This window comes from Podarcis vaucheri (assembly GCF_965113315.1).
Source record: "Podarcis vaucheri genome assembly, chromosome: 16".
Taxonomy (NCBI): Eukaryota; Metazoa; Chordata; class Lepidosauria; order Squamata; family Lacertidae; genus Podarcis; species Podarcis vaucheri.
In genome coordinates this window covers 26,495,732-26,520,512 of record NC_138754.1, presented here as the reverse complement: position 1 = coordinate 26,520,512, position 24,781 = coordinate 26,495,732, and the positions used below count along the sequence as shown (strand labels likewise).

The window sequence follows — 24,781 nt, the reverse complement described above, 5'->3', positions numbered from 1 at the left end:
ACCTGGAGATGCCAGGGACTGAACTTATGGTAACTTCGGCATGCAAAGCTCTACCACTGAGCTGCACCCCTCCCCTAAAAATGAAGTAAGATCCTAGTCCTCATTGTTCTAAACAAATAGCAGATTTAAATAGGGATCTGCCTTACACCAAGTCAGGTCCATCAGCCCTATCTGGAGATTCAGCCCCAAGAGCTCCTGCATGCAGAGGAGACGGTCTACCACTGAGCTGCACCCTTCCCCTGAAAATGAAGTAGGTTTCTAGTCCTCATGGCTCTCATTTAGAGCTGATTTCAAAAGGCACATGCCTTATGCTGAGCTGCAGCTCTTCCCCTATCCTTTGTTGTTGTTGTTTTGTTTAGTCATTTAGTCATGTCCGACTCTTCGTGACCCCATGGACCAGAGCACGCCAGGCACTCCTGTCTTCCACTGCCTCCCGCAGTTTGGTCAAACTCATGCTGGTAGCTTCACGAACACTGTCCCACCATCTCGTCCTCTGTCGTCCCCTTCTCCTTGTGCTCGCCATCATTCCCAACATCAGGGTCTTTTCCAGGGAGTCTTCTCTTCTCATGAGGTGGCCAAAATATTGGAGCCTCAGCTTCAGGATCTGTCCTTCCAGTGAGCACTCAGGGCTGATTTCCTTAAGAATGGATGCGTTTGATCTTCTTGCAGTCCCTGGGACTCTCAAGAGTCTCCTCCAGCACCATAATTCAAAAGCATCAATTCTTTGGCGATCAACCTTCCTTATGGTCCAGCTCTCACTTCCATACATCACTACTGGGAAAACCATGGCTTTAACTATACGGACCTTTGTTGGCAAAGTGATGTCTCTGCTTTTTAAGATGCTGTCTAGGTTTGCCATCGCCTTTCTCCCAAGGAGCAGGCGTCTTCTAATTTCATGACTGCTGTCACCATCTGCAGTGATCTCCCCTATCCTAGTGTTTCCCAAACAGAGGTCTCCAGCTGTTTTTTCAGACTACAAATCCCATCACCCCCAACCGCTGTTTTTGTGAGGGGGGGGGGCTATTGGGATTATTATTATTATTATTAATTTTGTGGTTTTATATCTTGATTTTATTCTGTGAACCGCCCTGCGATCCCCGGGTATAAGGCAGTATATCAATTCAAATAATAATAATAATAATAATAATAATAATAATAATAATAATAATAATACCACTTTCTTGCAGCAGTGGTACCTATTTACTGTATCTACTTGCACTGGTGTGCTTTTGAACTGTTAGGTTGGCAGGAGCTGGGGCAGAGCAACAGGAGCTCACCCCGACCTTCTGATTGGCAAGCCCAAGAGGCTCAGTGGTTTAGACCACAGCGCCACCCACTGTGTAGGGGGACAGCACCCAGCCTGTAACTCACGCCTTCATCCATTCGGTGTCATCTTGATTTCCTGGATTTCAATTCAGTGTCTGCTGGGGGCTGATGGGGGTTGTATTACAAAACCTCAGGAAGCTTGTCAGAAGACAGATGCAATGTCCCCCTTGCACTTGTCCCAAATCTCTCCCTCTCGCTCTGCATCCCTGCAGAACTGAAGCCCTATTTGGAAGATCGGGAGAGCATAAGAAACTGCCTTATGGTGAGTGAGACTTAGCTCAGTATTGTCTACACTGACTGGCAGTGACTGTCTGGGATTCCAGACTGGGTGTGTTCCCAGCTGTACTGCAATGTGCTCTATGTGGGGCTATTTTTGAAGGTGACTCGGAAACTACAATTAATACAGAATGCCGCAGCTAGAATGGCGACTGGGAGTGGCCGCCGAGACCATAGAACACCAGTTCCCGAAAGATCTACAGTGGCTCCCAGTACATTTCCGAGCACAATTCAAAGTGTTGGTGCTGACCTTTAAAGTCCTAAATGGCCTCAGCCCAGTATACCTGAAGGAGCGTCTCCACCCCCATCGTTCAGCCCGGACACTGAGGTCCAGCTCCGAGGGCCTTCTGGCAGTTCCCTCATTGTGAGAAGTGAGGTTGCTGGGAACCAGGCAGAGGGCCTTCTCAGTAGTGGCACCCGCCCTGTGGAACACCCTCCCATCAGATGTCAAGGAAATAAACAACTATCTGACTTTTAGAAGACATCTGAAGTCAGCCCTGTTTAGGAAAGTTCGAACGTCTGATGTTTTATTGTTTTTAATATTCTGTTGGGAGCTGCCCAGAGTGGCTGGGGAAACCCAGCCAGATGGGCAGGCTATAAATAATACATTATTATTATTATTATTATTATTATTATTATTATTATTATTATGCCAATAGTTGTTTATTTCTGGGAAAGGCTTTGGGTGGCCACAGGGCAAAGGGTGGATTTCTGAACCTCGCCAAACAATTTTTTTTCCTGGGTTGTTGTTTTTCTTTTTTTTATAATATTTATTAAAGTTTCACAGACAATAAAAAGTTTCAAAATTTAAACATAAGAAGAACTTCAAGAATTAAAACATACAAGAACAAAACATATAAAAATTCCACAATAAGAAACAATTAGCAAAAGAAAAGAAGGAAGAAAGGGTTATCAGCTAGGCTGAAGGGCTATCAGACCCAGAGGCAACCTCAGCTTCCTCGGACGGGGCTGAGAGTGGAGCACCTGCAGGCAATGGGTCCTCCATCACCTCAGGAGCCAGAGCAGACTCAGCTGGTGCCTGCACCTGAGGATCCAACACAGGTGAGGACCCTTCAGGCTCAAGTCCCAGCCCTGGCTCAGCTGGTTCTGGAGGCGGGGACTCCTGTGCAGGCTGGGAACCCTCTGGTTAAGCATCCGAGTCCGAATCCCAGGCCACCACACACACTTTGTGCCACTGTGAACCCACACCTGAGCCTGCAGAGAGGGTAGTGTGACGCATGCCATGATATGACGGATTCCAACCACACAGATTTTTTAAGGCGCTGATCGCTTGAGGAGGCGAAGGATGTTTCTTTCACAAGTTCAGACTTTGCAGCCGGTTGCAAAAGGCGCTGGAGCCGAGAGATGGAGCTGTGTGCCCAAGGCTAGGAGAAATTGCACAATTTGAAGCAGGGAAAGGCTTCGGGTGGCCACAGGGCAAAGGGTGGATTTCTGAACCTCGCCAAACAAGTCCAGCTAGTCGAGGTTAATGATTGGCTGCCGAGACAACCATGGCGGTGCTCAAGATCTTTGCGCCTGTCCTCATCGCTGTCCTCGTTTACTATGCCTATAACTGGGAAAGCTTCTCCGAAGGTAAGCCAAGGGAGAAGGGTTGCCTCTTCTGAATCGTGGCCTTGATCCTCTCTTGCACATAAATGCCTCTGCCGTTTGCACATAGCATGTTTGCACATAGCATGCTAGCGACACCAGACAAGCATCTTTGCTCTGCTCTTGTTGCATACCCTCCAACATTTATCCGATGAAAATAGGGACTTGCTGTTCCATAATCATCATCATAATGATAACAACAACAATAAAGAAGTTACTATTTATACCTCGCCCACCTAGCTTCCAACATATATGAAAATATAATAAAACATTGAAAAATTTCCCTATACAGGGCTACCTTCAGATGGCTCAGGGGGCGGATCACTACCCTCCAACTTTTCTCCAAAGAAAATATGGAAGTCCTAAGGAAAAGCGGGACATTCAGGGATCAGATCAGAAACCGGGAGAGCTTCTGTAAATATGGGATTGTCCCTGGAAAATAGGGAAGCTTGGAGGGTCTGTTGTTGGCACTTGCTAAAAACTTTTTTTGTTTAGACTACCCTATCCAGATACGTAGAACCTGGCCCATGTTTTACATTAGTGATTATTATTATTATTATTATTAATTAACTATCCCTTCACCCTAAGGTTCCAGAGCGGGTTACAACAAAACACAACTTTAAAAACTAGTTTAATTACAATCGCTGGGGGGAAAGGTGGATCCTAAATGGGAAAGAGGTGCGTCTTTTGAAAGCTGTATAACGAAAGTGCATCTCTGTGAAGTGGGAGTTTTGCAGCTTAGAGGCCACCACAGAAAAGACCCTCCCTTGGGCTGCCACTGCCCCTGAGACTCTGGGGTAATGATCATTTATTCTGATTTAATTTTTGAACGTTTTAAAGAATTGCTTTCATCAACTTTGTTGTTTCGTAATAGTGTCGATGTTCTGTTACAATCCAGCCGTATATTGATCTTGTGAAATAAAATCAATTACTAGGGAGGAGGCAGTAATACTTCTAAATCTCCATTGCTGGAAGCCACCGGACGGGAGAATGCTGCTGCACTCAGATCCTGCTTGTGGGCTTCCCGCTGGGGCATTTAGTCATCCACTGCGAGAACAGGATAGTTTGGATAGCTCAGTTGGCTAGAGCGAGGCGCTGATAACACCAAGGCTGCAGGTTCGATCCCCGTATGAGGACAGCTGCGTATCCCAGCATTGTAGGGGGTTGGACTAGATCAGGCATCCCCAAACTCGGCCCTCCAAATGTTTTGGGACTACAATTCCCATCATCCCTGACCACTAGTCCTGTTAGCTAGGGATGATGGGAGTTGTAGTCCCAAAACATCTGGAGGGCTGAGTTTGGGGCGGGGGCTGGACTAGATGATCCTAAGGGTCTTTTCCAACTCTATGATTCTGTGACTGCATGGGGGCCCCTTTGGCCAGACTCTCCTTCTATCCTTACGTTTCTGTTCTTACGAACTTCAGTGCAAAACATCTGGATCATGGGCGGCTGATGTTGACCATCTCCTCTCTGTCTCCAGAAATGCTGCGAGGGAAACGGGTCCTGGTGACAGGGTCAAGCACAGGGATAGGGGAACAAATGGCCTATGAGTTCGCCTGGATGGGGGCCCATTTGATGCTGACAGCGAGGAACGCGACACGCCTCCAGAAGGTAAACTGTTAATCCCTTGACCCCAATGCAGTTAAACTCAGGTTCCTTGATTCCAATAGTCTTAGTCTGGCTACAATCCTTAGCCTCACCTCCCTTCTCAAAAATACCCCCCCCATCTCTTCCTTCCTCATCTGGCCCTCCTTCTGACCAAGCCCCCCTCCCACAAGAAACCGTTGTTGAATAATGGAAACCAGTTTAGTTTAGCAATGCCCTGATGGTGACCATTGGCTTGTGGGAACATGGAGGCCTTTTCCCTGATGGCACCGACATTATGGAACGCCCTCCTTGCTCTCACAGGTTGGACTAGATGACACTTGGGGTCTCTTGCAACTCTATAATTCTGTGATTTTATGACTCACCATCACTACTGCTATTCTACTGGTTTTTAAAAACACACTTGTTTCCGATGAACATTCCCCCGAACTTGATCTTCCTGATCCAACTGTTTTGATTTTGATTTTTTAAAATTATGGTGCTTTTAAACTGGCTCACTGTATGATAAATTTTGTGGCTGTTTTTTACTGCTCAGATAGGATTGTTTTACTGTGCGTTGCAGTATTTTACAATGGATTTTATACCTGTAAACCTCTTAGAAGCCATTTTTAAGTTGCCTATTTAATTTTATCTGTTTTCTCTTTTTGCATAATTTTTATTAAGTTTTTTTTAATTTTACAATTTAGAATATTCATTTAAACAACCTTAAAATATCAATGTCTTCCCTTCTTCTCTTTCCATGGTTCAGTTTGCATGCCATGGATTCCTGCATATTTCACATAAACTAAGCCATCCAATATTCCATTTTTACATCCATCAAAATTTATTTACACTGTTGAATTTATCTTAAAGCTGCCAACCTTTTCAAGTGTACACAATTTTCACCCATGTATTCAATAAACCTTACCCAGTCTTCTTTAAACGTATACTCTTCTTGTTCTCTTATTCTATAAGTTAAGTCTGCAAGCTGCACATACTACATCAGTTTAAGTTGCCAGTCTTCTTTAGTTGGGACCTCGCTCATTTTCCATTTATTTGTTTCCTCCAGGTAGTCCAGAATTGTCTGAAACTGGGAGCCGCCTCTGCTTCGTACGTCGTTTCAGATATGAGTGACTTGGCTTCTGCACGGAATGTTGTGGAAGAAACCAAGAACGTCTTGGGTAAAGATGGAGGGCCAGTCTCTAGCCAGTCTTGGAGGGGTGGCAACTGTTCTTCCAGTTCCCAAAAGGCTGCCACACAAGCTACCTGAGGCGCAGCCAAAGGGCTCCTTAACCCTTTCGTCTTGAGGGGAACAGCATCCATAGCAAATCAATACAGAATTACCGCCTACCCAGTGACACAAAACATTTGTCAAATGAAAGAGGCAAAGCAGTCTGCATTACATCTCTAGGTCTCCAGGGAGATCAGACGTCTGCAATGTGTTTCAACGACAAAAAACCAGATAAAGATATTTAGCCACTAACCTGGTGAGCTCCTGATTATTCCCCAATAATAGAAAATGTATGACCTCTAACTCTGGTTTCCATTTGGGGCTGCAGAGTTGATCTAGGAACTGCTGGTGGAGATCAACATATAGTTTACATTTAAGAACCATATGTGTAAGAGTTTCCACCTGATGGTCTTCACATGGGCAAATTCTTTCTCCTTCCACCATTCCTGAGAACCTTCCCCATAGGAGGTTTGAAGGTTTTGAATTAAACCTGGCCAGGGAGGGAGGGAGGGAGGGAGGGAGGGAGGGAGAAGGAAGGAAGGAAGGAAGGAAGGAAGGAAGGAAGGGGGTTGACCAGCATCTCCCAACCTGATTGGCCTTCCAGATAATTTGGACGGCAACTCCCATTAGCCCCAGTCATTTGAAATTAATAGATTTTGACTTGTTTCCAATTTCTCATTGATTGGGTATATCTTCCAGCTCTATCATTCTGTGATTCTGTGAAAGCTGGTGTCATCAATTTTGTTGACTTGGTTAACCTAAATAGTTTGAAGTGATGTTATCTACGAAGGAGATATATGGAAACCATCTGGACTTAGTGGAGGAACGGGAAATCCACACAGGATTATTATACTTGCTATCGGCTTAAGGGCACCAACAGAAGAGATCGTAAAGGAAAAAGAGAAATTATATGAATAAAATATGATGTGGAAACACCAAGATAAGACTGGATAGAATTATGAACTTTGTTTGGACTGATTGGGACTGATTTGGACATTAACACAGTAATAAGATGATCTGAATCACCCTTTGGATCTTGAAGTATGGGTTCCCCCAACAAAATTTAAAAATTTGGCTTTGTAATTTGGAATTTACCGTATATGATGTGATTTAATTTGATGTGATTGGCCAGTTAATAAAAATTATTAAAAATAAATAAATAAATAGTTTGAAGTGGGTTTTGAATACATGGGCAATTCACAGTTACCATTTTGAATGTCTTTGCGTTAATATCTTCGTTACTGGTTCACGCAAATCCCGGTTCTGAATAACACTTTTTATTGGGTAAGGAGAAAAAAGTTTGGCAACCGCTGTCTTAATGCAAGCCTAACCAAATTTCTCCTTGCGTTCCTACACTGGGAGGGCACCAGGCTTGCAAAGGCTGGTATCAGAGAATCATAAGGTTGGGAGGGATCCCAAGGGTCATCTAGCCCAACCCCCGCAATGAAGGAATCACAGCTAAATCATGAAAGGACTAAGGTCGTGACAGGCTGGTTTTCAGGGACAGCCTGAAAACATAAGAAGAGGCTGAGCTCCGTCCATCTCCAGGCACGGCTGTTGCTCTCTCTATTCCACTCAGGGTCTCTGTGCTCTTTTCCCTTGCAGGGGGGCTTGATCTGCTGGTTCTGAATCATGTTGGTGGAAAAATCGGTTTTGGCCCGTACCAAGGAGACATGGAATCTGTGATCAGCTCCATGACGGTCAACTTCTTCAGCTACGTCCAGGTCACCGTGTCGGCCCTGAGGATGTTGCAAGAGTCCCATGGCAACATCATCGTGGTATCGTCCATATGCGGTATGGGCAGGCGACTGGAGACCCCAAAGCCTAAGTGATCTCTGGAGGTCCAAACTCTCTGAGCACAATTCAAAGTGCTGGTGTTGACCCTTAATGCCCTAAATGTCCTCAGCCCAGTATACCTGAAGGAGTGACTCCACCCCCATCGTTCTGCCCAGACACTGAGGTCCAGTGCCGAGGGCGTTCTGGCGGTTCCGTCCCTGCGAGAAGCGAGGTTACAGGGAACCAGACAGAGGGCCTTCTCGGTAGTGGCGCTCGCCCTGTGGAACGCCCTCCCATAAGATGTCAAGGAAATAAACAACTATCTGACTTTTAGATAGCATCTGGAGGCATCCCTGTTTAGGGAAGCTTTTAATGTTTGATGTATTTATCGTGTTTTAAAAATTCTGTTGGGTGCTGCCCTGAGTGGCTGGGGAAACCCAGCCAGATGCACGGCGTATAAATGTATTATTATTATTGTTATTATTATTGTTGTTGTTGTTATTACTACTACTACTAGATGGGCTCCTGCATCTAAATTTCCCAATCCTCTGTTAGTTAATTTATTGGAGAGCACTCACACCCCATTCTTCTGCTGAAAAAAACGTGAGGGGGAGAAAATCTTTTCTGTCACCGCTTTCTCCATGTCAGTTGTACAAACCAATATCATGTCGCCCCCTTACTCGCCTCTCCTCTAAACAAAAAAGTCCCAAAGGCTGCAACGTTCCCTCAGAGGGGCAGTCGCTCCATCCCCTTAACCCCTTTGGTTTCTGGAGAAATAGATTCTGCAACCTTCCAAGTAGGAATATGTTCCTGTTTTCTCTCAGGCCGCCTTCCATCCCCTTTCTCCGTTCCATATGCCGCCAGCAAAGCTGCGCTGGAAGGATTCTACAGCTCCTTGCGCACAGAGCTGCGCCTCCGGGGAATCAACATGCCCATCACGGTTGCCGTGTTGGGGTACATTGACACAGGTAAGCGGCCCCAGGTAGGGCAGCCACTTAGTAGGGCTGGGTGATAATCCAGTGTCCAACATCGTGATATAGCACCAGTGTTGTAAGAATTCTAAGGTCTCAAATGTAAAATAAATGTTCATAAATGTTCAAGGCAAACACATACATAAACCACGTGTCTGAAATAGTACAGGAGAGCAATCCTGAAGCCATTTTGACTCTCCCAATGACCTCAAATATTTCTCTGCAGTAAGGGAGGAAAATTGGGAAAGCCTTCCTATTGTCATTTTGCTTGCAAATCCTGCCTTAAGGGTGTATTTGTGTATGAATAGGGTGAGCCTGTGCCCTGGATTCAGGAACTAAAGCATTAACCATCACAAAAGAATGGCCAGACTGCCCAGGTAATGCAATCAGTGACCATTATGAGGTATCCTGGCAAACAGGATTTCTGCTGTAGACCGTCTCCTTCTGTGATGTATGTATGCTGTTTTAGGGGGATGGTCTTGGGTGGCAAATTTCAAAAGTCTTTTAAGGGCTTGCGCACCATTGTTCAGGGTTCTCTCTCCCTCCTGCGTGTGGTGAGTGGGGACCCTGTTGCAACAGTTCCTTGAATAAAGATCAGGCTTACTAGCCGTTTTGCTTCTCAATATTCTCTGGTTGGCCTCTGCTATTTTCTGCTACCGATAGGGAACCCACTTAAGGACTCTATACGGGCTCCAGGATAGCCCAGAAGGGGAAAAGAGCAGTTTTTTCTTATAACACCAGCTAAACATCGTGATGGGATGTGGGTGGTGCGGTGGTCTAAGAACCTCTTGGGCTTGCCGATCAGAAGGCTGGCAGTTCAAATCCCCGCGACGGGATGGGCTCCCGTTGCTCAGTCCCAGCTCCTGCCAACCTAGCAGAGCAGGTAATCCCCGGAAGCATATTCAGGAAGGGCTGAGCAAGACTCCTGAACCTGCAGCTCTGGAGAGCCACCGTCAGCCCTTGTAGGCAGCAGCAAGGCAGACAGACCAGCAGCAGCTTCCAAGGTCCTGGGGTGCCTGGTGCCCTTTCCACACTGACTTGCCTTCTGCGTTTTTCCCCGCAGACTCAGCTGTGAGGTCGGTAGAAGGCAAGATCTCCATTAAGCCAAGTTCGAAAGAGCTCTGCGCCCAGGCCATCGTGAGGGGCGGCGTCATGAGGGTGAGGGAAGTTTTCTTTCCTTATTGGCTCACGAAACCTTTGATGCTCCTCAGAGACTGGCTGCCAGGAGTCGTGGACCAGATCATGAGCAACAGCTACATTCTGGAGAAAATCCTCTGAGAATTATTTGTGGGGAAAGTGGATTATGAAAAGAATTATGAGTGGGAAAGCTACAATTTCCGGTGCTGCAATTATCGGGGCTGCTTCCCAGTGCGTTTCTCAATCTCTCTCTCTCTCTCTCTCTCTCTTGAATATTCAACAGTGTTTTAAGTGCAAATCTCTCCTAATAAACACATTTTTGTGTGCAGTTCTAACTCACATACACATTTCCCTTAATATATGCACCAATTTTTATGATATTCTTATTTTTTAACCAAACAACATATGGTTTCAGGGAAGGGACCTTCCCAAGCTTACCTGGAGATGCCAGGGACTGAACGTACGGTAACTTCGGCACACAAAGCTCTACCACTGAGCTGCGCCCCTCCCCTAAAAATAAAGTAAGATCCTAGTCCTCATTGTTCTAAACAAATAGCAGATTTAAATAGGAATCTGCCTTACACCAAGTCAGGTCCATCAGCCCTATCTGGAGATTCAGCCCCAAGAGCTCCTGCATGCAGAGGAGACGCTCTACCACTGAGCTGCACCCTTCCCCTGAAAATGAAGTAGGTTTCTAGTCCTCATGGCTCTCATTTAGAGCAGATTTCAAAAGGCACCGGCCTTATGCTGAGCTGCAGCTCTTCCCCTATCCTAGTGTTTCCCAAACAGAGGTCTCCAGCTGTTTTTTTCAGACTACAAATCCCATCACCCCCAACCGCTGGTCCTGCTAGCTAGGGATGATGGGAATTGTAGTACCGCCATATCCTTTTGAAAAAGAGCATTTGGAGGCATACCCTCCCGCTAAGGCATGAAGATTTCTCCCTTCTCCCGACCACCGGTAGCCATTTCCTCTCTGCCAGATCCGCAGCAGAGGCCACACCCCGGGAAGCAGCGTGCACCGGAGGTTTCTTTTTAATTCACACAGCATCTCCCCGTACACAAAAGTTGTTTAGGCCCCCGTCGGCTGAGAATCAGGACCCGGGTTTTCATTGTCCTCCTTCTCATCTTTGCTGCCTCTGAACTTGGCCAGCACAGGCGTGTTGAAAGCGGACGTGGGGCTGGATGAGCTCTGGGAAGATGTGGCGGCGTTGCTGGCAGCGGCCCTGGAAGGAGAAAAAACATGGCAGGTAGTGAGGCTGGTCCGTCTGTGCCCCCCGCTCCCCCTGGTAGGTTGATGCTGCAAAGAAAGCTAAACAGCATAAAGGACATAAGGAGAAACTCGCTGCATCAGGCCAGTGGCCTGTCTAGTCCAGCCTCCTGCTCTCACAGGGACCAAATGCCCCCAGGAATTCAGGAATCAAGATAGACTGCCCCTAGACCTGGAGGTTCCAGGAGAGCATAAGGAGAACCCAGCTGCTGCGGCAGGGCAGTGGCCCATCTGGTCCAGAATCCTGTTCCCACAGTGGCCAACCAGGTGCCCCCAAGGGGAGACCACCAGCAGGACCGCAGTGCAAACTTGATGTTTGAAGACTGTCCACAAAAGTGGCCACAATTACAGTGGTGCCCCGCAAGACGAATGCCTCCCAAGACGGAAAACCCGCTAGACGAAAGGGTTTTCCCTTTTTGAGCTGCTTCGCAAGACGATTTTCCCTATGGGCTTGCTTTGCAAGACGAAAACGTCTTGCGAGTGTTCCGATTTTTTTTCGCTCCCCCCCCTTTTCTAAGCCGCTAATAGCCTTTTAGCTGCTAATCCGCTAAGCCTTTAATAGCCGCTAAGCCTTTAATAGCTGCTAAACCGCTAATAGCGCTAATCTGCTAAGCCGCTAATAGGGTTGCTTCGCAAGACGAAAAAACCGCTAGACGAAGAGACTCATGGAACGGATTAATTTCGTCTTGCGAGGCACCACTGTATTTTTTTTAATGTCATCTGTACATTGCAAAAATAGCATAAAAATTTGCAGTGATATCTACAACATATGATTCATTATTAGCGGTCAGTGTACAAGTCCTTGGTTTAAATAAACCAAGTGGATTAAATAAAAATAGCAAGTGGAAACAGGACAGAACTGCCCGGCTCTGTTTTGTTTTAAAGCTTCCTATCTTTTTTTAATTTTTTTTTGGTGAAGTGGCCGCAATCTTGAACTGTGCTGTTAAACTGGGGTGTGCCTTTCCAGGCGATAAAATCAAATGTAGCATGCAAGAGATTGAAGAGGACAAAATTCTCTCTCTTGCGTAGATTGGCCATGGGAGAGGGGCTTTTTAGCTGTGATTCCTGCATTGCAGGGGGCTGGATTGGATGACCTTTGGGTGCCTTCCAACTCTACAGTTCTATGATTTGAATCCATTTGTTCTAGTCCTCCCCTCAGAACAGCAGGAAGCAAGCTCGCTCGACCTTCCATGTGACAGCCCTTCAAATATTTGAAGGTGGCTATCCTGTCACCCCTCAAAGCTGAAGGACCATGGAGAGCTCCAAGTGAGCCACTTGCTCCAACAACACTTGAGCGCAGGCTGAGCCTGTACATAAGGGATGGAGAAGCTGTAGCCCTCCAGGTGTGGTACTCCAGTTCCCATCAGCCCCAGCCAGCAATGCTCAGGGATGATGGGAGTCCAGCCACCGCCAGCCCTTGTAGGCAGCAGCAAGGCAGACAGACAGACCAGCAGCAGTTTCTAAGGTCCTGGGGTGCCTTGGGAGGTGCCTCAGGGATGATGGGAGTCCAGCAACATCATCCCTGAGCATTGCTGGCTGGGGCTGAAGGGAACTGGAGTACCACACCTGGAGGGCTACAGCTTCTCCATCCCTTATGTACAGGCTCAGTCTGCGCTCAAGTGTTGCTGGAGCAAGTGGCTCACTTGGAGCTCTCCATGGTCCTTCAGCTTTGAGGGGTGGCAGGATAGCCACCTTCAAATATTTGAAGGGCTGTCACATGGAAGGTCGAGCGAGCTTGCTTCCTGTTCTGAGGGGAGGACTAGAACCGATGGATTCAAATCACAAGAAAGGAGATTATGACTAAACATCTTCCACTTGGACTACTGTAATGCACTCTACGTGGGGCTACCTTTGAAGGTGACTTCAAAGTTGTTGTTTCCAACTAATTCAGAATGCAGTGGCTAGATTGGTGACTGGGAGCAGCTGCCTGGACCACATAACACCGGTCCTAAAAGACCTACATTGGCTCCTAGTACGTTTCCGAGCACAATTCGAAGTGCTGGTGCTGACCTGCAAAGCCCTAAAGAGCTTCAGCCCTATACAGTGGTACCTCGGGTTAAGAACTTAATTTGTTCTGGAGGTCTGTTCTTAACCTGAAACTGTTCTTAACCTGAGGCACCACTTTAGCTGATGGGGCCTCCCGCTGCCGCCGCGTGATTTCTGTTCTCATCCTGAAGCAAAGTTCTTAACCCGAGGTACTATTTCTAGGTTAGTGGAGTCTGTAACCTGAAGCGTCTGTAAACCTGAGGTACGACTGTATACCTGAAGGAGCATCTCCACCCCCATCATCCAGCACAGACACTGAGGTCCAGCTCCGAGGGCCTTCTGGCGATTCCCTCATTGTGAGAAGAGAAGTTACAGGAAAACAGGCAGAGGGCATTCTCTAGTGATGCCCACCTTGTGGAACACCCTCCCATCAGGTGTCAAGGAGATATACAACTTTTAGAAGACATCTGAAGGCAGCCCTGTATAGGGAAGTTTTAAATGTTTGATGTTTTGCTGTGTTTGATGTTTTGCTGTGTTTGATGTTCTAATTTGTTGCAAGCTGCCCAGAGTGGCTGGGGCAACCCATCAGATTGGTGGCATATAAAACAACAACAACAACAACCTCAGAAGACATTGTTGGAGGTTTTTAGCGAGAGGTTGGATGGTAGTGGCACCTGCTCTGTGGAACGCCCTCCCACCAGATGTCAAAGAGAAGAACAACTACCAGACTTTTAGAAGACATCTGAAGGCAGCCCTCTTTAGGGAAGCTTTTAACGTTTAACAGGTTTAACAGACCACTGTACAATGGTGCCCCGCAACACGAATGCCTCGCAAGATGGAAAACTCGCTAGACGAAAGAGTTTTCCGTTTTGGAGGTGCTTCGCAAAACGAATTTCCTATGGGCTTGCTTCACAAGACGACAATGTCTTGCGAGTTCCTGCTGGTTTTTCCCCCTCCCCCCCTTTTTCTAAGCCGCTAAGCCGCTTATCAGCTGATCCGATCAGCAGATAAGCCGCTAATAGCGCTAATCCTTCAATGGGCTTGCTTCGCAAGACGAAAAAACCGCTAGACGAAGAGAATGACAGAACGGATTCTTTTCGTCTTGCGAGGCACCACTGTATTTTAATACAGTGGTACCTCGGGTTACATACGCTTCAGGTTACAGACTCTGCTAACCCAGAATTAGTGCTTCAGGTTAAGAACTTTGCTTCAGGATAAGAACAGAAATTGTGTTCTGGTGGCGCAGCAGCAGCGGGAGGCCTCATTAGCTAAAGTGGTACCTCAGGTTAAGAACAGTTTCAGGGTAAGACTGGACCTCTGGAACGAATTAAGTACTTAACCCGAGGTACCACTGTACTTTGTTGGAAGCCGCCCAGAGTGGCTGGGGAAACCCAGCCAGATGGACGGGATACAAATAATAAATTATTATTATTATTATTATTATTATTATTATTATTATTATTATTATTATTATTGCTACCTGTCATGGATTCTTTAGCTGTGCCTCTTGCATTGCAGGGGTTGGAATAGATGACCCCCAGGGGTCCCTTCCTGCTCTACTATTCTATGATTCTGAATTCTGATTCTTCCCTGGCCTCATGCCCTGTGGGTTCCAGCACCAGACATGACCAACTGAGGGCCTAACTCTGCTGGGCTGCAAGAGAGTGGGGATACTTACCTACCCCAGAGAGGGGTTGCTCCCCTGGGGTGTCGATTTGGGTCACTTTAGGACAATCAGAGGCAGCAGCTCCCCGCAACGAGAATTCAGTTTCAGAGTCACAAAGGAATCTGCCCTGGTCGGGCCAATGTTGACGACGGCCATCGGTAGCTTCCCATCGCGGGCCGCGAGCGCAAACTTGTACGCCGAGTACACCTGTTGAGACACGTGGCAGGAGATGGTCAGACAGCCCTTTGATCCTCGGTTTTCAGATGTTTTGGAAGTCAAACGGGCTTCCGGAACAGATTACGTTCGAAAACCGAGGTTCCACTGTATTTGCTGATATTTAATTGTAATAGTTACTTTTAGATTCCAATGGATTATTGAATGTTGCTTTATTTGACATAAGTTGTTTATTTTAAAGTTATTGTGACATTTTTTTTGTATTGGATCAGACTGCTATTATTAATGTTCAATGTTTTATTATGTTTTTATATGTATTCGAAGCCGCCCAGTGTGGCTGGAGCAACCCAGCCAGATGGTGGGGGTATTAATAATAATAATAATAATAATAATAATAATAATAATGGAGGGAGGAGAAAGAACAGGCGCATTGCAGCAAGCTGGGTCCCACCAACTTTACATTTATATGATTCTATGAAATAATACATGGTGGCAGACAATTAAATTAACATATATACGTTCTATGGAAAGATATCATCTGCTACTTTGTCATTCCAGAATTGCATGAGCAAAGGCATGGATAATTATTGTAATTTTTATCTCTAGTATGTGCTTGCTTTATATACAAGGCTGTTTCCCTGCTTTTCTTCTGTAACCGTGGGTGATTGATTCTTTTAATTGATTTTTTTTATTTACATTTCCAAGATTGGGCAATGCATAGTTTTGCTGCTGTCAGCAAAGTTTGCAGTAGTTGGAGATCAACAGCCGGGACCTTGAACAGAAAACTCTTTAAACAAATTGGCCCAGTGGGGACTGAGCATGCACAGCACCCGTGAACCACTGGCTAGCAATCAGAACAGTCCTCAAACTTTTTGGAGCTGGGCACACATTCGGAAATCTAAGCCACTGTCCTGGGCACTGCAAAAATACCCATTTCACAGAAGAGAGACTGATAATGGAGAATATTGCTCCCTGCCCAGAAAAAAGCATAGGAAATGCCAGAGAAAACACAGACAAAAAAATAAAAAAGGAGGTGGGCAACCGCATTCCTTAACCAGGCAACCCCCCCCCCCCTGATCAAACAACAAAAAGTTATAATATCTAATTTTTAAAAATTGGAAGAGGCAAAGGCCTTGGGGGACATAGTCTGTGTGTATATATGTGTGTGTGTATGTGTGTGTATATATATATATGTGTGTGTGTGTCTGTCTGTCTGTCTGTCTGTCTGTGTGAAGGCGGTGTGGTGCCCACAGCTGCTACGTTAGGGACCTCAGATGCTATGTTGGGGACCTCAGAGTTATAGAGAAGAGGGAGGTGTGGAAGAAAACCAGGGAGGGGGCAGGGAGAGATTAAAGAATAAATTGACCTACCCAGTCCTCTACAGCAGAAGGGGCTGTTTAACTGGCTGGTAAAAGCTCCTGAATGTGAGATAGGGAGTGTGGTTGTGGCTGTTGTTGTTGTTTAAACAAACAAACAAATCGGAACTGTTTAAAACAGTTTAAAACGATGACAGAAATAAGGTGGGTTCTAAAAATATACACTCAAATGTCCAACGACAGGGTGAAGAGGTGTGTGTTTCACAGCTTAGGGGCCACCACAGAGAAGGCCCTCTCCTGGGCTGTTGCCATCCTGAGCCTCTGAAGGTGGAGGAACTACCAAGAGGGTCTCCTCTGCCCATCTCAGCACCCGACAAGTTCTGTGGGGAAGGAGGTGGCCTTTCAGATATTGGGGGCCTGAGGGCTTCAAACACTAATGTGAGCACCTTGAATTGAGCCCGAAAACGAGCTGGCACGTTAACACTGCAAGATTTCCCCGCAGATCTCACTTGCCTATAAGAATACTCTGCAGCCTGAGAGCCAGTGTGGTGTTAGAGTGTTGGACTAGGAGACCAGGGTTCAAATTTCCCATCCCACCAAAAAGCTTACTCGATGACCTTGAGCCAGTCCCTGCCTCTCTCAGCCTAATCTACCTCAAAGGGTTGTTGTGGTGGACTGAAAAGACGAGGGGGAGAACGACGAAAATGTCGCCTTGTGCTCCTTGGAGGAAACAGGCGGGATATGAAAGTGATAAGAAAATAAACCTCACAAGGTTTTTGTACAGATAACCGAGGCAAATTTTGGGAACACAGCATATAAACACCGCGGTTCTGATTCAGAGAACTGTATGCTCAATGCAGCTGAATCTGAATCTGCCTTTGGGGGGTGGGGGGTGGGTTTGGGGGGAGAAAGCGACTGCCCCTCCTCTGCTTCTAGGAAGAAGAGTTTGGACTTTATATCCCGCCTTTCGCTCCCTTTAAGGAGTGTCAAAGCGGCTAACAATCTCCTTTCCCTTCCTCCCCCACAACAAACACTCTGTGTGGTGAGGAAGGCTGAGAGACTTCAGAGAAGTGTGACTGGCCCAAGGTCACCCAGCAGCTGCATGTGGAGGAGCGGGGAAGCGAACCCAGTTCACCAGATTACGAGTCCACCACTCTTAACCACTACACCACCTCGCTGGCTGTGGGCACCCACCTGCAAAGAAGACCCCGCCACCAGGACCGAATCGGCCTCGCCCAGGCGCTGGTACACAAAGTCCACTTTCTCCTTGCTCACGGAATCCCCGAAGAACGTCACGTCTGGTTTGAGGTTCCCGCCGCACTTGCTGCACGGGGGGACGAGAAAAGTGCGCACCTCTTCTTCGGACAGGAAGACGTCGCCGTCCGGGGCCACCCCATGGGCCTCAGCTCTCCAGGTAGGGTTCAAGGCCTCAAAGCGCTCCTGGAGGTCAGTGCGGGGCGTCCGGTCTCCACAACTGAGGCACAAGACCCTGCAAGGCAACATAAAAACATGAGGGCCTGCTGGATCAAGCCAAATGGGGCCTATGTAGCATCCTGTTTTCACAGTAGCCTATTACAGTGGTACCTTGGGTTACATACACTTCAGATTACATACGCTTCAGGTTACAGACTCCACTAACCCAGAAATAGTGCTTCAGGTTAAGAACTTTGCTTCAGGATGAGAACAGAAATCGTGCTCCAGCGGCGCGGCAGCAGCAGGAGACCCCATTAGCTAAAGTGGTGCTTCAGGTTAAGAACAGTTTCAGATTAAGTACGGACCTCCAGAACGAATTAAATACTTAACCTGAGGTACCACTGTATCCCGTTTAATTCAGCTCTGAGTTTTTTGTTATAGCCATAAGGACTAGAACAGGGACCAGCAAACATTTTCAGCAGGGGGCCGGTCCACTGTCCCTCAGACCTTGGGGGGGCGGACTATTTTTTTGGGGGGGGGAATGATGCAAGAGCACCATGAGCCCCGTGGCTGCTTACCTGTGTCTTGCGAGCGGCAGGGGGACGATGAGCAGAGCGCGAAAGAGCTCCAGAGAGGCGCTGCTTAAAATGGCGGCCACTCAAGCGCTGCTGCTGGCACCAACAAAGCCCAGCCCCTTCCTCCTCTAGGCAGGGCGGGGAGAAGCCGGGAGGGAGGGGGCGCCACCACCGCCGTGTGAGGGAGAGGGGAAAAACATGTGTGCTGGCGATTCCTGGCCCATCTGCGGACCAGATCCAGAAGGCAATTGGGCCTGATCGGGCCCATGGGCCTTAGTTTGCCGACCCATAGACTGGAATATTAATTTATTTTAGGGGAAGGGCTGTAGCAGTACAGACAACACTTCCATTCAATGGACCAGTGGTCTGATTCAGCCTGGGATAGGTTCCTATTTAAATCAGCACTTTATTTATAAGAACGTAAGAACAGCCCTGCTGGATCAGGCCAATGGCCCAACTAGTCCAGCGTCCTGTTCTCACAGTGGACAACAACATGCCTATGGGAAAGTGGCAAGCAGGATTTGGGCACAAGGATTCTCCTTCCAGCAAGCAGTATTCAGAAGTGTTGCTGCCTCCCAGTGGGGGGGGGGGCAGGGCCTAGCATTCACGGCTAGTAGGCATCGAGAGCCCTCCCCTCCATGAATTTGCCTTTTAAACCCATCTAGGTTGGTGACTGTTACTGCCTCCTGTGGGAGAGAGTTCCATAGTTCAGAACCATGAGGACTGGAGTCTTGCTGAATTTATAAGAAAAGGACCACTGTTCCATAGCACTGCCTACTCTGCACGCAGAAGGTCCCAGGTTCGATCCCCACCATCTCTAGGCTGTGGCGGACCTACATTTTGGGGGGCCCCTGAAGCGCGAACTGTCATGGGGACCCTTTCACAACCAGCAATGAGGTCTGGGTAACCGTTGTTTTCTTCTTCAATGAGGTTGTTCCACCAGAGATTACCCCACTTTTGCAACGTCTGTGCTAATGCCTTTCAAACTTTTGGATTGTTGAAATATATGCAACAAAAAAATAATCAATTGTAGTCCTGCGACTCCAAGCAGCCAGTCAGATGGATAGCATATAAATTGTTGTTGTTGTTGTTTTCATTCAAGATCAAATTGTAAAACAGCAACAATAACAACAACAGGATGCATTTTATTTTATTTTTAAATTTATTTATTTGGTTTCTCAACTTAAAATTTTATAGAGATATATCAAACATAAATCATAAAAAAAGATTCCACGGAATCTCCTGGACTTCCACCCTCCCCTTTGTGGGTCCTATTATTAGTCACTTCCTCCCACATCTTTTATGGTAATCCAAACCCTTTACCTCTTCCATTGTGTCCAGAATTCACCATTGAACTACAAGTGATATTACAATCCTACTAATGACTTTAAGTGTTTACAATGGTCTTTAACTTCATCTGCCATTCTTCTCTGGTAGGTACTTTATCTTCTTTCCATCTCTGGGCTGGTAGCAGTGTGTATTTTAAAGGCACTTGCAGTGGTTACTTTTTATATCTCTCTATGGGACGCTGTGGGTTAAACCACAGAGCATAGGACTTGCCGATCGGAAGGTCGGCGGTTTGAATCCCCGCAACGGGGTGAGCTCCTGTTGCTCGGTCCCTGCTCCTGTCAACCTAGCAGTTCAAAAGCACGTCAAAATGCAAGTAGATAAATAGGTACCACTCCAGCGGGAAGCTAAACGGTGTTTCTGTGCGCTGCTCTGGTTCGCCAGAAGCGGCTTAGTCATGCTGGCCACATGACCCGGAAGCTGTACGCCGGCTCCCTCGGCCAATAAAGCGACCCAGAGTCGGCAACTCTGGGGCAACCCCGGACCTAATGGTCAGGGGTCCCTTTACCTTATGGTCACAGCAATGCAGACCAATCACTCGCCCCTTTTATTTTTCAGCAAGGGGATTTGTGGGGCCAACAATCCCCCCCAACTGCTGTTCACATCTCCTGGAACAGCTCATCCCAGTTGCAAAGTTGCACTCCCCTTTTTCCATCAGCCAGCCTCCCCATCGCCACTCTCCCTAACCTGTGGATGCAGCCGTGAAGCTCCGTCAAACGCTGGCTGCCGGCCTTGGCGTGCAGGGCATCTACGTTCTGGGTCACCAGCCAGTGCAGTTTCCCCAGTGCCTCCCAGTTCCTCAGGGCCAAGTGGGCGACGTTGGGCTGGTGGGCCGAAAACTGGGGCCAGCCGACAAAGTTCCTAGCCCAGTACTTCTGGCGGGCCCGGGCACTCCGCAGAAATTCGGCGTGCTGGACGGGACGCCGATCCGTCCGGGAGTAGAGGCCCACACCTTCAGAGCGATAGTCCGGGATTCCAGATTCGGTGGAAATTCCTGCTCCAGTCAACACAAACAGCCTCCGGGCCCTGCTCACAAACTCTTGCAGCTTCTGGACTTCTGCCGGGTCCAGGGGAGGACTGGCGGGAACAAAGGCCAGGGTCTGGTCAGCCTTGGCCACGGAGGAGTGGGAGCCACGGCAGTGAAGTCCACGCATGGGGACCTTCAGGAGAGAGGTAACGCTCATCTAGGTGAGGACAGAAGAGGACAGGTGAGGACTGCTTCTTTTCAAACTCTGCTCACATGGCTTTATGTTCGGAGCCGGCCTGACCTTTAGGCAGGCTGGATACTTGCGGTGGAGGCTCCCGAACTTTGTCTCATGCAACAAAACACATTGGGTTGGCCTTCTTTTTTGCCTCAAAGGTTCAGGGTGGTCCCAAGAATTTAAATTCAGAGTTGGGGAACATCCAGTGCTATCATCCCCAAGCACTGGCCACATTGAGAGTTGAGCCGTATCTGGAGGGCCACAGATTCCTCACCCCAGCATTAGGCTGAAAAAATGACAAGCTCCAAGCTCGCTAAGTGGGCTTGGACCATAGGTGTCAATTTTTACCTTTTCTTGCGAGGAATCCTATTCGGAATAAGGGAATTTCCCTTAAAAAAAGGGAAACGTTGACAGCTATGGCTTGGACCTGGGTTTCCCTGAACCACGACACAGCACTTGTTTAACTGTGTGGCACAAGAGGACCGCTGTGATCTCCTAGCCTGGATGGGCATCTCACTGGAGGGCATCTGGTTAGGGGAAGGTGCTCAAAGCTTTAAAATGGTTTTCAAGTTCCAAAATCGGACTGCGTTCTCAATGGGAGGTGCTGAGCCCATGCGACTTCGATTTGTTCGTTTGTTTTATTGAACTCATCTCCTAGCTTTTGCTCCAAGGAGCTCAAAGTTGCGTATATACTTTTATCTTCACAACAACTCTGTATGGTAGGTCAGATTGAGAGCAAATGACTGCCCCAAGTGAGCTTCATGGCTGAGTGAGGATTTCATAGAATCATAGAGTTGGAAGAGACTACAAGGGCCATTGAGTCCAACCCCCTGCCAAGCAGGAAACACCATCAGAGCACTCCTGACATATGGTTGTCAAGCCTCTGCTTAAAGACCTCCAAAGAAGGAGACTCCACCACACTCCTTGGCAGCAAATTCCACTGTCGAACAGCTCTTACTGTCAGGAAGTTCTTCCTAATGTTTAGGTGGAATCTTCTTTCTTGTAGTTTGGATCCATTGCCTCCCAGATCCTTGCCTGATGATCTAGCCACTAAGCCACAATCGTTCTCTCATGCCTACTCAGATTGCAGCTTAAATTGGCTATTATTATTATTATTATTCATAGCTCTGTTGGTTAGAGCGTGCTGCTGATAATGCCAAGGTTGCAGGTTTGATCCCCGAACGGGACAGTTTTATATTCCTGCTTTGCAGGGAGTTGGACTAGATGATCCTCAGGGTCCCTTTCAACTTTACAATTATTATTATTACATCATCACCCTCCTTCTATAGATTGGCTAAATCGAGGGGACAGAGAGACACCCCCTGTTTCAAAGTTCTTTTATGATAATGTTACCTATTCCATTTCTTCACTGCTTTGCACATGGAAAGGTCTCCGAAACCCACTTGAATACCAATTAAAAACATTTAAGAGGGAGAGGGAATGAAATGAAAGGTCAATAAAAGTGCTCATCCAACCAACGAGAACTATAAAAGGGCTTAGGATTTTTAAAAGACATGCCCCTCGGTAGCTTACGCAAAGGTTATAGGGCGGCGACCCCATTAAATCTGATGTTGCCTCTGGGGCGCTTGGGGGAGGAACCTCAGAATTTCCCTTCTCAATCCCCCCAGCTGCATTTTGGACTTGGATCTATTTTTGTCGGTGCAGCAGCTTTCTGTGAGTGCAGAGGATCGCCGCCTCGTTATGTAACTCTCGACCCCATACATGTAACCAGCCAGGGGAGGGGCAAGCGGGAGAAATGGGCATCCTCTGCAAAGGGGATCTGGACCGTTTCTTTCCCTCCCACCGAATGGCGCGTCCTGGGTTTCACCCCGTGGTAAGCGACACGCGACCCTCACCTCGCGCTGCACCCCAGAGGGTGCAATTGACCTCTATCGCAGCCGCGCGGAGGGCCGAGGAAGCACAGCCTGCTGGGGGATGCAGTTCCCGCAGGAGGCAGGGGGAGGGAACTACAACTCCCACAATGCACCGGGTGCGTGAACAGCTGCAAGCTGGTCTGGCTGGGAAAACCTGCCTTTGCCCGGGTGTGGTTTTTGATCGCGTTTCAAAGCCCTGTTGCATTGTGAGATCAGAGGAGCCGCCGGGTTCTGTGGAACTTGGGGAGGTTCTGGAACGAGCTTTCCCGACCTGGCGCCCTCCGGACTTCACCTCCAGGCAGCATGGCGAGGGGGTGGTGGGAGTTGCAGTCGACAACATCTGGAGGGGAGTTTAAATTTGTTGATTTAATGCATTCGCAGCCTCCACCTTTTCTCTCTGAGGAGGTCGAGGTGGCGTGCATGGTTCTAGGTAAAGGTAAAGGGACTATCAGGTCCAGTTGCGGACGACTCTGGGGTTTTGGCGCTCATCTCGCTTTATTGGCCGAGGGAGCCGGCGTACAGCTTCCCCACTTTGGGGAGCCCAGGTGCACTAACTGGAGGCAACCCAGAGGGCATTTTGGGGTACGTCGAAGGCAAATCAGCAAGGGATCAGAGCGCAGCTTTGGGGACTGGCTCTGTTTTATATATACGTATGTTGTTGTTTAGTTGTTTAGTCATGTCCGACTCTTCGTGGCCCCATGGACCAGAGCACGCCAGGCACTCCTGTCTTCCACTGCCTCCCGCAGTTTGGTCAAACTGCGTGTATATATATATATATATATAATTTTAAATCAAGTTTTCTGTTTTACAATTTCAAATACTCATTTTACATCCTTAACATATCCACGACTTCCCTTCTTCTCTCTCCATGGTTCATTTTACATATCTTAAATCCCTGCATATTCTACAAAAACTATACCAATCAATATTCCATTATTTCATTCATCAAAACTTATTTACACTGTTGAATTTATCTTAATGCTGCCAGCGTTTTCAGCTGTACACAATTATTTTCTGCATATTCAATAAACATTTTCCAATCTTCTTTAAACGTGTGTTCTTGTTCTCCTATTCTATAAGTTACGTCTGCAAGTTGTGCATGTTCGGTCAACTTAAGTTGCCTTTCTTCTTTGGGACCTCACTTGTTTTCCATTTTTGGGCTAAAGGATTGGCTCTGTCTATTTTAGGGGTGCTCTAAGCCTGAGGAAGAAGCCGTAGCTAAGTGACAGAACAGCTGCTTTGCATGCAGAAGGTCTCAGGTTCAACCCCAAGCAGCATCTCCATGGAGGGATGGGAGAGGGAGGATTCCTCTCCAAAATCCTGGAGGGCTGCTGTCAGTCAGTGTAGACAGTGCTAAGCTAGATGGACCAGTAATCAGACTCAGTATAAGGCAGCTACCCATTTAATTCAGCTCTGGGTTTTTTTTTTGTTATAACCATAAGGACTAGAATCTTAATTTATTTTAGGGGAAGGGCTGTAGCAGCACAGACAACACTTCCGTTCAAAGGATCAGTGGTCTGATTCAGCCTGGGATAGGTTCCTATTTAAATCAGCACTTTATAAGAACATAGGAAGAGGCTGCTGGATCAGGCCAATGGTTCAACTAGTCTAGCATCCTGTTCTCACAGTGGCCAACCACATGCTTGTGGGAAACATGCAAGCAGGATTCGAGCACAAGGGCATTCTACCCTCTGGTGACTGGGAGCGGCCGCCGAGACCACATAATACTGGTCTTGAAAGACCTACATTGGCTCCCAGTGTGTTTCCGAGCACAATTCAAAGTGTTGGTGCTGACCTTTAAAGCCCTAAATGGCCTCAGTCCAGTGTACCTGAAGGAGCATCTCCACCCCCATCGTTCTGCCTGGGCACTGAGGTCCAGCGCTGAGGGCCTCACTGTTCCCTCACTGTGAGAAGCCAAGTTACAGGGAACCAGGCAGAAGGCCTTCTCGGTAGTGGCACCTGCCCTGTGGAACGCCTTCCCACTAGATGTCAAAGAGAAGAACAACTACCAGACTTTTAGAAGACATCTGAAGGCAGCCCTGTTTAGGGAAG

General features: G+C 47.5%; 2 protein-coding genes and 2 long non-coding RNA genes across 6 annotated transcripts in view; 1 reads left to right on the top strand and 3 right to left on the bottom strand.

Moving 5' to 3' along the window:
* LOC309521212 overlaps positions 1–24,781 on the bottom strand; it is a 254,515-nt gene that overhangs the window by 172,434 nt on the left and 57,300 nt on the right. The gene's annotated exons all lie outside the window — the stretch shown is intronic.
* On the top strand, positions 2,882–10,266 carry LOC309521108 (hydroxysteroid 11-beta-dehydrogenase 1-like protein A). 2 transcript variants are annotated; one of them, XM_082203438.1, is made up of 6 exons: positions 2,882–3,195; positions 4,691–4,821; positions 5,864–5,975; positions 7,631–7,819; positions 8,626–8,769; positions 9,836–10,266. In XM_082203438.1, exons 1-6 carry the CDS (start codon positions 3,114–3,116, stop codon positions 10,048–10,050), a joined length of 873 nt encoding a protein of 290 aa, XP_082059564.1. In that variant the 5' UTR covers positions 2,882–3,113; the 3' UTR covers positions 10,051–10,266. The 2 variants fall into 2 exon arrangements, with proteins under 2 accessions (XP_082059564.1, XP_082059565.1); XM_082203439.1 differs by having other exon boundaries at positions 3,058–3,195; positions 4,635–4,821.
* LOC309521207 lies at positions 8,876–9,871 on the bottom strand. The gene is made up of 2 exons (XR_014214564.1): positions 9,756–9,871; positions 8,876–9,232 (listed from the first exon to the last, which is right to left on the bottom strand). It is a non-coding gene; the product is annotated as an uncharacterized lncRNA (long non-coding RNA).
* SIRT4 (sirtuin 4) lies at positions 10,919–22,916 on the bottom strand. Of its 2 annotated transcripts, none has more exons than XM_082203421.1 (5): positions 22,712–22,916; positions 20,341–20,837; positions 17,513–17,807; positions 14,845–15,035; positions 10,919–11,132 (listed from the first exon to the last, which is right to left on the bottom strand). In XM_082203421.1, exons 2-4 carry the CDS (start codon positions 20,835–20,837, stop codon positions 14,883–14,885), a joined length of 945 nt encoding a protein of 314 aa, XP_082059547.1. In that variant the 5' UTR covers positions 22,712–22,916; the 3' UTR covers positions 10,919–11,132; positions 14,845–14,882. The 2 variants fall into 2 exon arrangements, with proteins under 2 accessions (XP_082059547.1, XP_082059546.1); XM_082203420.1 differs by having other exon boundaries at positions 14,841–15,035; positions 22,712–22,912.